We start from the raw sequence: 14,493 nt of genomic DNA, 5'->3' as shown, positions 1-14,493 counted from the left end.
CTGCCTCCGCTCGCTGGTGCTGGAAGGAACCTGGGTTCCACTTATCGGCAGCTACGTGCCGGAGTGCTAGTAGTAAATTTAATGGCATGTTACTGAGAGTATAAGCTCCTGTTTCTGATCTCAGCATGCAATTTTCATTTTGTTTCTCTAGAACATGTCTGTTCCATCCTGGCCTCCCTTCTGCGAAACCTGAGAGGGCAGCAGAGGACACGGTTACTGAATAAATTCACAGAGAATGACAGTGAGAAGGTGAGTGTGCAGAGCGTGTGCCTGCAGTCTCTGGGCTGCTGGACTCAGAAGACGCTTGATAATGGCAGGGTGCCTGTGCACCCTGTTACTGAAAAGCAGGTACTGTTCCTGTCTGGAGGGACCTGCACACTCACACGCCATCCTTCCTCCTTCCTGTTGTTGTCTACAAACTGGAAACTGGCAATGCCTTTAGTGCCTGGCCTCCTACATCGTGTGCACTCATGTTTTCTGGTGCTCTTGCACAGCTGGTAGTCCTGGGTTGTGCCTCACTGCTGAGGGCTGATCATGTACCACATATAGCTGGCTCTGCAGGACCAGGGAAGTATGGAAAGGTGCCAGTCTGTTCTAGTGAAGCTCTTCTGCAGAAGTTGTAGGAGTTGCATTAGTACACACTCAACGTTCCCCATTCATCCCCTACAATGCATCACTTCAGTGGTGTTTAATCTGGGAAATTCTTTCCAAAATATTTACATGGTGGAGGCTAGATCAAACAGCTGTGAAAAAGAAACAGCAGCTTTTGCAAACCAGTAATTTCCAGGGGATTTGTAAATTCCACCACTTGAGAAATACTGGTTGCTCTGTATTTCTCATTAGTGTGTTTTAAAGGTGTTTTTCATAACCTGCTTTAACAGTTGGAGAAAATTTCCCATTACTAGAAAGGGTTTAAGTTGCCTAATACACAGTGGAGAGCAGGAGAACCCTGACGTGTCTATCAAATGTAGCGGAAGCTTGGCTACACTCAGCAGAGACAGAAAAGTCCATTTAAGAAACCAGGAGAATTGGAGAGCCGCAACACAGGAGGGCGAGTGGGCTAGGGACACGTCTCCTTGCTTCCTTTAAGCTGCAGCTGATGAGACCATCTTGTGATCCGGGATTACGTTCGGTGCTTGCAGACTGAGCATGCTCATCTGTCCAACACTTGCACCACCTTTCTAATGCGTCCCTTCCCGGGAGTGACAGAACTGCCTGGTGTTTTGCATAGGCTGCAGCTGGAAGAAAAACAGCGTAACATGAAGGATTAAAGACAATTGCATTGTTCTTTTTCTCTTGCTTAGGTCTCTCTCTTCTGTCCTTGCAGGTTGATAGGCTGATGGAACTGTATTTTAAGTATCTGGATGCAATGCAGGCAGCTGATAAGAAGATCGATGGAGAGAAACATGTATGTATTGCTTAAGTTGTACTGGCCCGTGTCTGTGGTGCTTCTGCACAGGCACGTCACCTGCACAAAGCTTCTGGCTCAGCCAGATCACTGTTCCGAGCCATCCCTTCATACCTGTGCTGGCTTCTCTCTCAGCTTTTGTTTCCCCACTCTCCATCTTCTGGTACCTTAGATAAGATGGGGTGGAGCTTACGTACAGCAAGTGCTTGTGGACATTTCGTGGTGCACTCTGCAAAGAGGGCCTCAGTCAGCTTACCTTGGTTTTTACTGGTCTGAAATTTTGCTTGGCTTGGTGGATGGAGAGAAGCAAAATGCAGATAATTACACGGCAGTATGTGAGGCCTCCTGCCCTGGTCTGTAGAGCTCTGATTACCTGTGAGAAAACTTCTGTTTTGATTAGACAGATGAGGCTGTAGCCCAAGTCTGGTGTGCTTCTGCGCACCAGCAGTGAATCGTTTTGAATGACACAAGCACGGGTACCACACAGTACTTCCTTGGAACTGAAGCTGGAACAGACTTTGTAAAAGAGAATGGGCTGTTGGAGTCAGGAAGCAGCTTGCAGAGCTGTTAGCAAGCTTGGCCCGCTTCCCACAAGATTATCTGTTTCAGCGCTGAAGAGGGTGTGAGATTGATTAGCACTGACGGGGAGTAATCACTGCAGCCGCCGTCCCCGCACACGGGTGAGCTCAGCGTGCCCGGGCTGCAGCCCCCTGCCGGGCTCCGACAAACAGCTGTCCCCTTGCTGCCAAGGCTGCTTCTCCAGGCGCTGCCAAACATTTTGGGGGCATCAGAGCTCAGCGGTGATGCTGCTGCTCAAAAAGGCAAAAGGCTGAGTGATGAATGGAGCTGCTTTTGCTGCCAGCATTCAGACTCCATATGGACAGCTGCAGCTTCACAAATGAACAGTGGCCCGAAGAAAAACAGCCTTTACCCTTTCCTGCTATCCCTCCACGCTCCATTCATCCACCTCGAAACAGAACAAGGAATTATGTATTCTCTAGGTTTCAGTGTTAGTGTGTGGGTTTTAGAAATCAAAAAGCAGAGCTGATTTTTCTGGCTGAAATCTCGGCGTGTGGGCAGCTGCTACATGGAGCCCTTCCATGAAATGAGCAGAACTAGTGCACGGGCCCTGTACCAAGAAGGTCTTGAAGTTGGCTGCAAATGTTAACACCTGTAGCAGACAGCCAACACAGAGCAGGGGTGAAGGGAGTTTGAGTGTGAAGAAGCTTGTGTAGAAGCAATTTAATTAATAGTAACCCATTAGTGTTTACTGATAAATGAGAAAACACAGGAACTCAGACTTCCCTCCTGCATCCGGCAGGCCAGTGTGCTTTTGCCCCACTGTAGACTGGACTCCGTAGACTGGAATGGCTGGAATAAACGGATCTCGGTTCTTCCTCCTATTAGTGCTAATAATAGGATTTGGCAGAAACACCCCGTATGTGCTTTGACCTTCTGCAATATATTTCAACAGAAAATATCAAAGCCTTTCACTGAGATTTGCTCATGTCACCTCTGAGAAGCAGATTTGTACTTTGCATGTGAAGGACATTGGTTTTTCAAAGCAGAGCTGTGCAGAGCCTGGTAGTAAAGATTAGGAGGTTAGAAATCTGGACTGGACTAGAAATGTGTCCAGTTGCAATCCCCATCATCTCTAAGCAGCGCAGATGATATGAAGCATGTCACCGTGCTGCTTTTTGCTTTATCTCCCAGCAGGTTAGAGCATTGGGCACGGTGTATGAAATACGATGTTCCAAGTAAGGAACAAACCTCAACACTTCTGGAATTACTGATTGCTTTGATTTTTAGCATCCTACAATGGTCAGTGGGAAACGGTCTGCTGAGATCTGAAGTGGCTCAAGCGGTTTCCTCACGGAGAAGTAGGCAAAAGCCATCATTGTGTCCGTCAGGGCAGGGAATTGGCTAGCTCTGACAGGATTTATGGGCTGCTTTAACGTTTGTAGTTGTTGCACATGAATCATTGAAGTGGATGGTTTGAACACTTGGTCCTTTAGAAACTGTGCTTTGTCACCTGGGGGGTTTTGACCTTCCTCCTGCGGTGAAGGGCGTAGTACCCCAAAAAACCAGGAATACGAATCCTGTCCTTTCTCCCTGCCCCAAAGGAAAAAAGATACCTGATGAAATTTTACAGGTTCAGCCTATACTGAAAAGAGATTCAAGTCTGATGGACAGAGTACCCTGGTGTAAGTCTTGCATTACAAGAAGTGGAAACGTGATTACACAAAGAATGATTGAAGGTATCATACCTGAAGCTTTATCTTTAGTAGTGCAGCTGGCATAAGAAGCTCCCGCTCTTGCAGTTCTTTTCCTTTTTTTTTTTCTTTTAGCTTAGCTTATTTTTGTGATCTGGTTTATAGCTCAGTCCTTCAGACTGTGGCAGGGAAGGCGTGGAAATAGTTGAGAACAGAAGGGAAGGGAGGAATTTCTTAAGCCAGCTGTTTCTGAGGAAGAACAATTGTTATGAAGCCGCACCGTGAATCTGGACAATGAAAGAGGTTCAGAGGGAGAGCATCCCTTCATCGCAGTGTTAACCAGCTCTTTGCTTCTGTGGGACCTATGCAGAGGTGATCAGAGGTGATAACTTGATTACGCTGATTGCTACCTGAAGCCTAGGCGCAAAGTCCAGGCGAGCATTTGTCTCTAACACCTGCTGCCTGTCTTAGCACTTTTCTCAGAGTTTTTAGGTAATGAAACCTAGTAAGGATCTTGTCCCCTTCTCAAATTCTTTAATTCTTTCTGCAGGAAAAGGTGTGAAACTGTGGCTTTCAACTCTCTAAAATGAGGCAGAGTTACAGGTGGCAGCAGTAGCCTTAGTGATCCCTAAAATGGTAGGAGAAGACAAGGGTGGCTTAATATTTTTATAGTTCAGTGGAAAATGATGCTCACGGGTTTATTCAGTAAAATATTCTCAGCAGATACTTTGCGCTATAATGACTTACAAATTACATGCTAATTGTGCTACAGTTAAGTGATTCCATCCCTGAAAGGGAGAGGTGGAACTCCTAGCAGCTCCTAACTGGAACTGGCCCAGCATTGGAGCTCAGGTTAGAGTGACGGATGAATGGCCTGGACCTGTACGGAAAGCAGGACGTGGTGCTGGTGGCAGGGGAGGTATCGGTGCACCGTGAAAAGAGCACACCGGGGTTCACGGGAGCGTGTGCGGAATTCTCAGTGTGGCCGAGCTGACGCTGCCTGCTCTGGGAGCTTTGCTGGGAAATGGCCAACAGGCTGGGGTAAGCTTTGAGCCTTCTTGCTAGAAACAGCCTTGCTGGGTTCTGCTGGGAAAGGTAAGATGTAAGGAAGGAGAAGGCTGCAGAGAACCTTTTGGGCCCCAGTCCATGTGGTCTCTGGCACAGCAGCGGCAGATCCATTGTATCTCTAGGTGGAGGCCTTTGCTTGACGCCCTGAGGCCTGTCAGTCCTGCCTCATTAGTGCGAGAGAAGCTCATTTTAGCTTCACAGAAGCCCATCTCATTGCTGTCTTCTCCCATCAGCAAGGGGCACCTCAGCACGTATTGCTGGCAGATTAGAAATGGCATCTGAGTGCTCATTTGGAGGTTAGCAACTTGACAGCTTTGAAAGAGAGACAAAGTGGAAAGGTGGCTACTTGGTACTGTACTGGGAGGCGGATTAGCATTTAAAGGTGTTGTTTTTTGTTTTTTTTTTTAAAAAAAAAGGTCTGTGAAAAGGTACCTAAGACTGTATTTGTCTTCTAATTTGTATCTGCTTAATTCACCGGTGCAAAATATTCTTGCTTCTCTGTCGAGAAGGGGCTGCTGTAACTGCTGCCTTCGCTGTGCAATCAAGACGACAGTTGCCTGGATCCTGCTCCTGTGATCACCGCGCTTGGATCAGAATACAGAACAGGAATGGTCTTTGTTTCCTGCTCTGGCGATTCAAAACCTTTGCCTGTTGGTATTTTTCTGTTCAGGATTTTAGCACTGTTGAGTTTTGGGAATGAGCGCCTTGTCTTTTATCTCACATGGGGTTTTTGGCTATTTCAGTGAATGGCTGCCTATCTCTGGCTTTCTAGGTGCAACGTTTAGTTTTAGAGACCCAATTTGACTAGATTCATTTAATTTGGCGTCGATGTAGGGTGGGGAAAGTTGCTCCTTGCATGAAATTGGATTTCTTTTTACTGGCAGGAGCTTGAATGCAAGTTTTGTGCAGTCATGCCTGCGCCCATGACTTTGGAAGCATGGAGTAAATCACGGTTATGCAAATACTGGAGTCTGAAGGATCTGATGCTAAAGCACCCTGTAGTATAGCCAATGCGGCTGTCTGTCTGACATTGGTAATTAGGCATTGCTTTTTGAACTTGTTCTTTCATTGGCAAGCAACATTCCTAGGAGGAAAGGAAAAGTATTTCATTACGTGTGCTTTCTTCTCTCACTTTTGGGAGGCAGCAATAAACAGCTGCATTTCTAAGTCACTTAATCAGATTTCTGTATAGTGAGCATTTATTGCACTCTCCAGTGAGAAGTGTACAGGATTAGTTTTCCTTCTTGTGCCTAAAATACTTCACCTATAATTAGATGAAAGGCTTTGGTTTGATAAAACAGGAAAATGTGGTAGCTTAAATCAGCTTTGGTGCTGGTCACCTTGTGCGTGTTCGCCTGGAGCATGTGCATGCGGAGAAAGCGCTTCTCGTTGAGCGTTACAGGTACAGAGCTCACTGGTGATGGCTCTAATGAGAAAATATTGCTCTGCTGGTGTGTGCCCACCTGCCAGACTGCTGCATAATGAACAGCCGGAGTTGCAGCAAGCTAGCGGGGTCTGACAAGCTGTTTCCTTTATTTAAAAACAAAACCAAAAAACAAACCCCCAAAACACAAAAGGTCGTGCGTGACATCGGTTATTCTGGTCTCTTGGTCTCTGAAGAGCAGCGGTGGGTTTGCTCTGGATGGAGTGGGCCTTTCTCCAGATAGCACCGTTCAGTTTATTGCCAGGCTGTTTGTGCCAGTGCTTTGAACGAAGTGCTCTGTCCGAACCAGAACGGTGGAATGGCCTCCTGCATTCTGCCTTTGGGCTCCGTTTGGGCAGGTCTCTGGTGAAACCCCATTCTGAGGAAGTTCTGGCAGCGTTCTGAGGAGCAGCAAGAGCCCTCAGCCGCTGCCCCAGAAACCGGAGCTCTTCTGTTAACGTGCTCCAGCTGGGGGCTCGGCCCTCTCAGTCTTCCTACCAAATGCTATTGGAAGCTCAGGGCTGGAAACGGTAAAATTACCCTTGTGCAGAATTTTGAGAGCTGGTTTCTCATTTGTCAGTCGGTGATTGAGCTGGAGGCCTGCGAGGTCAGTGAGCTGGCTGGAGTCATGTTCTGCACTGCTTACCAGCACCCTCAAATGGCCAGTAGAAGAACGTGGGTTTTGTTCCGTTTTGACAAAACTCACAAGTAATAAAAGCAGTGGTTTATTTCATATTCACGGGCTGTTAGCACTCAGTTTAGGAATGTAATTTGTATGTTTACGCTAATATTTACATTTGCAGATGGACACACTTCACAACCAGCAACAGCAAAACCTTGTTCAAAATTGAATAAAATGTTTTGTGAATTTAAATTAATTACTAAAAGTAGTATTTCTCTGGTGAGAAATGTATGGTTGTTCATATTTTGGGGGAACAAAGCATTTCACCACGGCAAATACCAGCACTGTTTTGCCACTACTAATGGGAAGTACTTTGAGAGAGAGTCTTGACACCCTTTTCTTTGCACTGCTTTACAGGACATGGTACGTCGGGGAGAGATAATCGATGATGACATGGAAGATGAATTCTATCTTCGTCGCCTGGATGCTGGTCTCTTTGTTCTACAGCTCATTTGTTACATCATGGCAGAGATCTGTAATGCCAATGTTCCCCAGGTAAAGCTATATACAAGGTTGGCAGATCACCTGTGTTTCCATCCATGATACAAACAAGGCAATAAATCCTTGCAAATATTGCCTCTTAATCCTCTCTTTCCATAATTCCGTTTCTGGAGGAACCTTATTGCGCTTGTGTCCATGCAACTTCATGAAGTTACAGCAGCTGGGAGGGCAGTAGTAGGTACAGAAGCTGCTGGTTATCACTGAGCTCGTACAGTCTGCCATAAGGTCACAGTTTGAAATGGAAAGGCCCTGTTTGTGCCACTGCTGAGAGAGCAGCAGCAGAGGATGTTCTCTCAGAAGGCCTCTCAGAGGCGCAGACTGCATCCTGACTCTTCCTGAGCTATGCAAAATACTGCTGCTCTGCTGTCACGAATGCGTTTGTGCCTCTGTGTGGTTACTGGTACCTGTGCCACATGTCTTCCTGAATGCTTTTCAAAGCGGGTGCTCTAGGACTGTGGGCTGGCAAGGCTGAGCTGGGTTTTGTGGTGCTTGGGCTTTCTGCTTGCACCTCAAAGAAAGCTGAAAAAAGTGGGGTTGTGCATGGTTTTATGTTGAAGATTACCTTCTTCTGTTTCCTGTCCCTGATCAGATTCGTCAAAGAGTTCATCAGATTCTGAACATGAGGGGCAGCTCCATCAAAATTGTTCGACACATTCTGAAGGGTGAGTTCAGATATTCCTACGTGTGTCTCATTCTCTACCAGGAACAGCATGGTCATCCCGTGGTAGGGTGAGCCTTCACGTGTAATTCTCCTTGACTTCACGAGCAGCTTCGTGCAGCAGTTATGTTCTGAGATCTGGGCAGGGCTGGAATCACTGTGATAAGAGGAGTGCCTTACCTTGGAGTGAGGCTGCTCGCTGTTGTCTGCTGCCACGTACCACCACATCACTTTGTTGCCATCGGCTGCAGACTGGCTGGGACTCGCTGCTGACTTTAACACTAGAGTAAATATTTAAGGGAAGTGTATATGCATGCTAGAGGGAGGAACAGTGGAGTCTCATCTGTCATTAACATGGTCCTGCACTTTACCATCTGCACCATATTAGTATCCACGGTGTATTTGTCTTGCTCTTAGTGCCAGATTAATATGGATTATAGCATTAAAGTATCCTCTGTAGCTTTAAAACGTAGCTGTTGTGATTTGCAGTCCTGGTTCTGAAGTACTGCTTGTTATTTTGAATGCTTATGTTGAATTAGAGCAATGCTTATTTGAGCTGTTGCTCTCATCTCTAGCCTGCTGTCCTTCAGCAGAAGCAGCCACTGGACAGGGGAAGAGGAGGACAGGACTCAGGACTCCCCCCCCAAGCCCCCTCTGAGCTGAGAGACGTGGCTAGAGCAGTGCTGATCTGCTGCCCTGGGAGATGCCTCTCCTGTTTTAGCAGAGGGTTGTGTGGGGCCGTGTCTGCTCTTGAGAGGCTTTGCTGTTTTCGGTGAAGAGCAAGGAGTGTCTCTTCTGAAGAGGAAGGAAAGTCAGCAGCATCTCTGGGGTACTGGGCTCTGGGCTGCGTTGTTTTGATGTCTCTGCTTTCTTAGGGAATAACAATGATGTGCTCCTGGCCTTTTCTTTCTTCCCTTCAACAGTGGGAGGTAGAGGCAGCCTTTTTTTTCTTGCAGATCTTGTTTTTCTCCCTTCACATATGCAGGAAAGAGAGGAGATGAGAAAGATAGCTGGTATAAAGAACTAGGAGTGATTTTTCTGACACCGAGATAACCTGCAGCTACAGGCGATCTTTGGCCCTTGTCCTTTCCCAGCAAGTTCAAGCTGATGCCTGCTGATGAACAGGGAGGGGAGTGGGACTGGAGAGGATGTCTTTTCTGCCTTCAGTTATGATATTTAACAATTCCTGCCTCCAAACTGCCCATTTGCAACTTAGGACGTTCAGATCCCCACACTTGACCTGGGCCACAGGTACCCGAGAGGTTTGTCTGCCCGCGCCTCGTGTTCGGTATTTACATGCTGAGCTTACCTTCCCGAGCTGAAGGGCAGCTGCATTAAAATTTCGACTGATTTTTTTCCACAGACAGTGACTTGCACTGTGGAACTTTTTCTATGGCTTTATCATGTCTTGCAAGCTGCTTATGGAAAGTACAGATTGTACAGCAGTTTCAGGAGTCCCAGCAGGGATATGTTCACTTCCTAAGGAGACCTCGAATGGCATGTTAATGATACAGGTGACGGATACAGTACTTGGGCTGTCTTTCAGCTCTTCCCCGGCTGTCACACTTGTCAGTTTTAGGGACTTGTGCCCTCACAGTTGTCAATAACTTCGGAAATGGATTTGTTGGTGGGCCCTTGTGAAGCACTGGAAGGGGTGCCAGAAGATTCCCGGCAGGTAGGACCAGTACAGAACTTACCTGCAGCCTGTGCTGGTGACATTTAGTCATCTTTAGGACTTACACCCTTATGTTCCAATGTTTCCTCTATGTAGATTCACCAGCTTTATCGAGTTGTACCACAGATAAGCATTTGCCTCTCCAGAAGAGCCGTTTCACTGAACGCGGCTTGCCTGTTTGAAGTACTGGTTTGGGGCCCTGAAAGTGTACCTTCCAGAGGGGCTGTGGGCCGTCAGGGGGGTTCTGAAATTACCTGGCATGAGGAACGTAGGAGATCATTTTCAAAATGACTGAGATGTTGGGAGCCTTCAGCACTGGCTGAAACGCTTCTAATCCAGCTTCCGGCTTGCTCTCAGGACAGATGAGGGCTGGCTTATTTTTACTTTTTGTTGGGTGTTTTGCTCTTGTTCAGTTTTTATTTTCTATTTTTGCATACTAATTAGGTGCTTGGTTTTTTAGTTAGGTTTTTATGGCCTACATATTCTCCATGTTTCTCTGGCAACCTGACAGCTGATGGATCCCTTGGGGTTGCTCAGAATCATTTATGATGCAAGTGAGGAAGCAGGACTGTTTTCTTACGGTAGGACTTCTGGGGGGAGGAGTGGGCAGGGAATAACTAAAGGCTCATTAAATGCATTTCTGCGGGCTGACCAGTCCTCCCACAGCTCCTCTTTCCTGCAGATCAGGCGTTACTTGCCATGGGACAGTTAGCTTGTTCTGTGGCAGAGCACGGCTGAACGGTGCGCGCTGGCTGTGGGGGCGCTTTGCAGGGGGCTGGTCCCCGTCTGGAGGCCGTGCCTGCGTCGGGGGCGTTTGGTCTGCGTCTCCCCCATCCGAAGGCGCGAGGCACGCACCTCCCTAGGCGGCGCGGCTCGGAAAGGCCACGAAGGCACGTGGGGGGCGAGTGGCCGCGTGGCTCCTCGTAATGGGAGGTGTTGGGTGGGATACCCGCGGAACGCTGAGCCAAACCCGTCAGCATGTGTAATCAGAAAGGGAAGGTAGGTGTGCTCTAAGGACGATGCTAAATTTGGCGTTTGTGGTCCCTCAGTATGTGCAGGCTTTATGGCTTCCAATATCCATTACAAGCTTCAATATTTCCCTATTGATTTTTCCTGTTCTGTAACCATTGTATTTTGTCTAATGAAGCAGAAACCAATCTTAGGTCCTTTCCCTTTGTGTAGCTACAGAAATGTGTAAACTCTGTTTAACTGCTGGCAGAGGGAGCTTACGTTTGATTTTTGCTGTCTCACTGAAGCGGTAGAATTTCAAATAAGAAGGTAAATAAAATCTCGTTGGATGATGTTTTTTTAAACCTGGTTCTGGGGGCTTTATCTGGTCTTTTCAAATGAATATTAACAGCTGTTGTAGCCCAGTAAACAGTCTGCCTTGGGAGTCACCGGGTTTTTAGTCTGAAACCTCAATATTTAGGAGGAAAAATGCTGAGCTTTTGGGAAAGATGAGAGGAATTACTTGTGGCTTGCTGTTGCCGTCTTACTGGGACGATAAAAGGGCAGTGGCATTAGTGGCAGCTCCACCGCTTGTGCTGTGGTCCAGGCCCTCAGCTGGGCCACCAGCCCCCTGCCCGCGGCCGCCCCGCAGAGCCCTCCCTGCCCCTGGGGCCCTTGGGGCCCTGCCACCAGGCAGGCAGCTGGAGGAGTCCCTCCTTTCGCCTGGGTGCTCTGAGCTGTCAAGATGTAGCGGCAGCCAGGAAAGCGTTGCCCTGGGGCTGCAATAAACAAAGGCAGTTGCAGTTGCTGCATCTGTTTCAGAGGCACTTACTCTGACAAAGCACAGGAAAGGTCTCGTCTGGGGACAGAGCCTGCTCCTCGCCGTGCTCCCCGGGGGGGGGCAAGGCTGTTCGACAGAAAGCGCTCTGATACTGCCCGAAGGGGACAGGAGAACCCGAGCTAAATGCTGCTCGGCTCTGCCGGCTTGTTTTCCTGGGAGAGTAACGCTGTGTCTGCCGCGCCGCGCTTCATCCCCCCCAGAAGACAACAGCAGGCTGCGGGCCCTGCGATGCGGCCCCCTGCCCCCGGGGCCCTGCCCTTCTGCAGCTCGCCGGGCGCTCCCCAGCAGCTCCAGCAGCTGCAACGAGCAGATCGTGAGCTCGCTGCTGCCTGCCTTAGGTGTGATGGAGAGCTTTTCTGCCCTCCGAAGGAAGAATTCCCTGCGCTCGTCCCCCTCCTCCAGGACTGGGAGGCAGACAGGTTCACCTGCAGCAAACCTGCTCTTGTTACAGGTACTGTAGCAGTTTATAAATATTAAAAGGATTTCTCCCAGAGGCCTTGGCAAAGAATTCTGCTTTTTGTACATGGAGAGAGAGACAGAGAGAGTACACACATGGGGGGAGACTCCCACATCAGCTAACTTCTCCCTGTCCTCACTCCTTTCAGTGCTCTTATAATAAAGGCTTTGATGGAGCTCGGAGGCATGTAGCAGTGCTGAACGTATAAATATTAAAGCAAACTTTCTACAGCAAGTTGCTATTCAGATGCTGAATACAAGCTGTTCTGTTTGTTTAGGAAGAAGGGAAAGAGAGAGAGAAGGCGGAGGCTGGGAAGCACTGTCTAACCAAGCAGTCTGCTCCTGATTTACTCAGATTTGTTCAGGTCCTTGCTTTTGCAGCTCAAAATCTGCTTTTTATTTTTTCTTTTTAAGCCATCTTTGAATATGTAGGTTCTGTTAGCAGGAAGGAGCAAGGGTGCAAGGGAATGAGAGCTGCCAGCTTTAAATGAATGTCAGGAAGGAGAGCTGTGGAGGGAATGGCTGTTGTGCGGTGTTTGGCCGTGGGCATGGATAAGCAACACCTTGACCGGGGTTTGGTGAAGACAGGGAGTTGCTTTGTAGTTAAGTGGTGTGTGTCCTTCCACAGGGATTAAAAGCACTGGTAGATCCAGGAATGATCTCCACTTTACTAGTTTTACAAAAATCCCAATTCAGGGTGCTTGGGAAACAGACGCGCTAAACCTAAGGTTGGGAAAGGGTAAACAGGTGTGGATCGGCTCCTGCCCGACCTCCTGGATGATGCATGGTGCTAAAAGGGACCGGGAAAGCTAGCGATGTCCAGGGCTGTTCTGGGCTGAAAGGGGTGCGCGCTACAGCTGTCCGGTTCCAACAGCTGCCAGCGGGCTCCTCCCGGGATAGCGCGAGGGTTGGGAAGAGCACCAAGCACCGTCGCCTCCCATCGTGGTAACATTTCCGAGTGTCTGCTCGCTTCTCGTGGTGCGTAACGATGAGAGCAGCATGCTTCTGCTGAAGTCTCTGTTTGCTACAAAATCTGAATGAGGGGTCAGCAGGTGTTTATTATGCAAAGCTTTAACCCTGGAGATGGGGGAAAAAAATCCATCAGTGCTCCTTACAGAGATTCCCATTCAGTAGTTGGCAGGGGACACAGATTGAATTCTGCTGTGATACCTCTGTAAGAGAAGTTGGCCGTTGTTCATTAGTGTCTTGCTCAAAGTCCGTTCTTCTGTCTGCTTTCTCTCCCACAGAGTATGCAGAGAACATCGGGGATGGGAAGAACCAGGAGTTTCGGGAGAGCGAGCAGAAGCGGATCATGGACCTGCTGGAGAATTTCTGAGGACTTGGCGGCTGAATTCTGGATTTCCCTAGGAGGATGCAGCGTCTGGCGCTCTCTTCTTCTGCTGCCCTCTTCCAGCCCTGATTGCACGATAAAATGATGTTTCTGTGAAACTATTCTAAATGGGGTTTTGGAGCTATTAAATATAGTTTGCTTTTTTTTATTTCCTTGTTTGTTATTTAAGTCTACTGTGAGTGGGACTACAGCTGCTTACCTTGCAGTAGGGCATCTCAAGATGTTTCCTTTTCTTCCCCAAAGTCCAGCAGCAGTGATCAGAGCACAAAACGATGTGACAGTATCATGCTTAGAAGCAGGGTAAAGAGGAAGCACAGATAGCTCAGGATGACCGTAGCATGTTAGTCCAGCCCGATACACTAAGGAAAATGCACAACCCACTTTACTGATGAAAAGTGGGGAGGTTGAGGAGTTGGGTTGGTACGTGTCCAGTTCAGCCGTTCTTCAGTGGGGTTGTTGGTCACTGCCAGAGCACAAACCAGGAACTCGAACCACTTTAACCATTCCTGCGAAGTCTTCCCAAAGGTGGGGCAGAAGCAAAGGCAAGTTTTGGCACAGGTTGGTCAGCTCTCACCCCTCCAGAAGGGGACATTTGAGAGGTTCTGTCCAGGTTCCACCCAAAACAAAAGGGGAAGGTAAGTGGTCAATGAAACGCCCAAGTGCCATCAACTTTTCTTTTCACAGTCTGCCTCAGGACTTGGCTGTCCATGTTCTGCCAAAAATCGGTATTCTGAATCTTGCACTGGGAGCCTGGCTTTTATGGCAGCAGTAAGTCCACCAGCAGAGAGGGGAAAGCCCCAGTAATGCCAGGTGCACTGGGGGAGCTGCAGAAAGACCACGTGCTTTGCCTCTGACTTACTGATTGCAGTGAAACAGACCACAGCTCATTTTTCTGTTGCCCTTCTGCACTTGCAGTGCAATTTCAGATGTCAGCCTGCCGAATCCCACCACTTCCCTGAGCAGGGGCTCCCAACTGGGACGAGCGGTGGCTCAGACGATTTTCCTGCATCCTTTCTTCTTCTGCTAAAGTTAATGATTGTCATCACAAAACATCACTGCTCCAGTAAGCTGGGCCCTGCCTAATTTAGAGAGATTTGCATGCTGGCAGCATTCATTTTTTATCTCCAAGAAAAATGCATTGTCAGGGAAGCTTAAAGGCTGCCTTCCATCACTGCAGCAGGCACTGCTGGCCTGGGTGGCATCACATGCAGTTGTTCAGGGGATCAGCGTGGAAGTTGTGGTTTCAGCAGCCAAAGGAACGTTCAAAAA

General features: G+C 48.3%; 1 protein-coding gene across 1 annotated transcript in view; it reads left to right on the top strand.

Moving 5' to 3' along the window:
• Positions 1-13,374, top strand: part of CTNNBL1 (catenin beta like 1) — a 46,458-nt gene extending 33,084 nt beyond the window's left edge. Inside the window, exons 12-16 of the mRNA XM_035343785.1 lie at positions 152-249; positions 1,328-1,408; positions 7,152-7,289; positions 7,885-7,957; positions 13,121-13,374. Of these exons, the coding sequence (XP_035199676.1) occupies positions 152-249; positions 1,328-1,408; positions 7,152-7,289; positions 7,885-7,957; positions 13,121-13,209 (479 nt within the window). The 3' untranslated portion in view covers positions 13,210-13,374. The remainder of the gene's footprint in view (positions 1-151; positions 250-1,327; positions 1,409-7,151; positions 7,290-7,884; positions 7,958-13,120) is intronic.
• Positions 13,375-14,493: the final 1,119 nt, after the last annotated feature.

Source organism: Oxyura jamaicensis, chromosome 20 (genome assembly GCF_011077185.1).
Source record: "Oxyura jamaicensis isolate SHBP4307 breed ruddy duck chromosome 20, BPBGC_Ojam_1.0, whole genome shotgun sequence".
NCBI lineage: Eukaryota > Metazoa > Chordata > Aves > Anseriformes > Anatidae > Oxyura > Oxyura jamaicensis.
The sequence above is the reverse complement of the archived record's forward strand: the minus strand, read 5'-3'. Positions and strand labels throughout refer to the sequence as shown.